This window comes from Nicotiana attenuata, unplaced genomic scaffold, assembly GCF_001879085.1.
Source record: "Nicotiana attenuata strain UT unplaced genomic scaffold, NIATTr2, whole genome shotgun sequence".
Lineage (NCBI taxonomy): Eukaryota > Viridiplantae > Streptophyta > Magnoliopsida > Solanales > Solanaceae > Nicotiana > Nicotiana attenuata.
The window spans coordinates 146,602-148,299 of record NW_017670752.1 but is presented as its reverse complement, the minus strand read 5'-3'; the positions used below and the strand labels follow the sequence as shown (position 1 = coordinate 148,299).

At 36.2% G+C, this 1,698-nt stretch overlaps 1 protein-coding gene across 1 annotated transcript in view; it reads left to right on the top strand.

Annotated features, from left to right (window-relative positions):
- Nucleotides 1-1,432, top strand: part of LOC109242993 (protein YLS9-like) — an 18,427-nt gene extending 16,995 nt beyond the window's left edge. The window contains exon 2 of the mRNA XM_019409885.1: nt 1,116-1,432. Within this exon, the coding sequence (XP_019265430.1) occupies nt 1,116-1,187 (72 nt within the window). The 3' untranslated portion in view covers nt 1,188-1,432. The remainder of the gene's footprint in view (nt 1-1,115) is intronic.
- Nucleotides 1,433-1,698: the final 266 nt, after the last annotated feature.

The following is a 1,698-nucleotide window of genomic DNA, read 5'->3' as shown; positions in this document are numbered from 1 at the left end:
CACCCCCTTTTTGACGTGTTTAGGATCACAAATTCCAAAAGTCTTCATTTTTTCTTAAACTCTGCACCCAATCAAAACGGAGGGAGTACTAGAAACTATGAACTGGAGACTATAAACTACAGTGGAAAGTATTCATGACTAAAATGTAAGGCAATGACTATAATATTGATAGGAAATTGCTTTGCACAATTTACTTCAATACAATCTAATTTCTACGAAGATACCGCTACAAAAACTACCGCGTCTTTCAAACTCAAAGCAACAATAAAACACGGCCTTTCCTACTATTCAATCCGCTTTCGCTTACCAATTCCACACTTCCCTTCATATACAAATAGCATATACACATTAAACCAAAGACTGAACAAACAACTACTATATATATTCATCCCCTTTGATCACCAAAGAATATATCATTCTCATCTCTACATTGTAGCCTATAGTACACCAAAGGAACAAAGAAATAATATAAGTCGGCAACTAATTTTTCATTCTTGATGGCAGAATCCCACTTGAACGGATCCTATTATGGACCCTCCATTCCGCCACGGTCGAAAACCTACCACCGCCATGGCCGTGGCAGCAGCTGCAACCCATGTAGCTGTCTCTTCGGCTGCCTCTGCAATTGTTTTTTCAAAATTATCTTCACCCTTCTATTCATCCTCGGAGTCATTGCATTAGTACTCTGGCTCGTTCTTCGTCCTAACAAAGTAAAATTCTACGTGACCGATGCTACGTTGACTCAGTTCGATTTGTCCAACACAAACAACACTATTCACTATGATCTTGCTCTCAATATGACTATTAGAAACCCAAACAAGCGTATTGGAATTTACTATGATTCAATTGAAGCTAGAGCTATGTATCAAGGGCAGAGATTTGCTAGTACAAATTTCCAACCATTTTATCAGGGTCACAAGAATACTAGCAGCTTGCATCCGGTGTTCAAAGGTCAGAGCTTGGTTCTATTGGGAGACAGAGAGAAATCCAATTATAATAATGAGAAGAATTTAGGGGTATATGAGATGGAAGTGAAGCTTTACATGCGTATAAGGCTTAAGGCTGGTTGGATCAAAACACACAAAATTAAGCCAAAGATTGAGTGTGATTTCAAGGTACCTTTGGATTCTAGTGGCAGATCATCATCTGCTAATTTTGAGGAAACCAGATGCCATCTTGATTGGTAGTTTTCTTCTATTTTGGCAGATCGTCTTCACATTTCGATGGAGCTTGTTTCTGTTTCTTCATTATTGTTTTTTTTATATGTTGTATTTCCTGATCTATTCTTTGGATATTCTTTATTATGGGATTTCTATCCCTTTTGTTTTCCGGCGTTTAGTGTTCATTGATATACATGGTACCATCTTGTTATATTTGGATATGGTTGTACGTAAATAAATTATGTTGTTAAATAAAAAGTCGACGTTTTCCATTTACAAAGAGAATATAAAGTAAAGGTCAAGTTGCACGTTGGATAGATAACTATATACTTATATTGGTCCCTCGAATTGACGATTTGTTTCTCTTGGAGTTCAATAATTTGAAAATTCAATTATCTATCTCTCTCTCTTGGTGAACATGTGTTAGTATCCTGTACTTGTAAAAATAATTCTGGAAAATATAAAATAGCGTATAAACAGAAATGAAAAACAGAAACAAAATATAATCCGAGCCCACTGAATTCACAGTGTTTCCTTA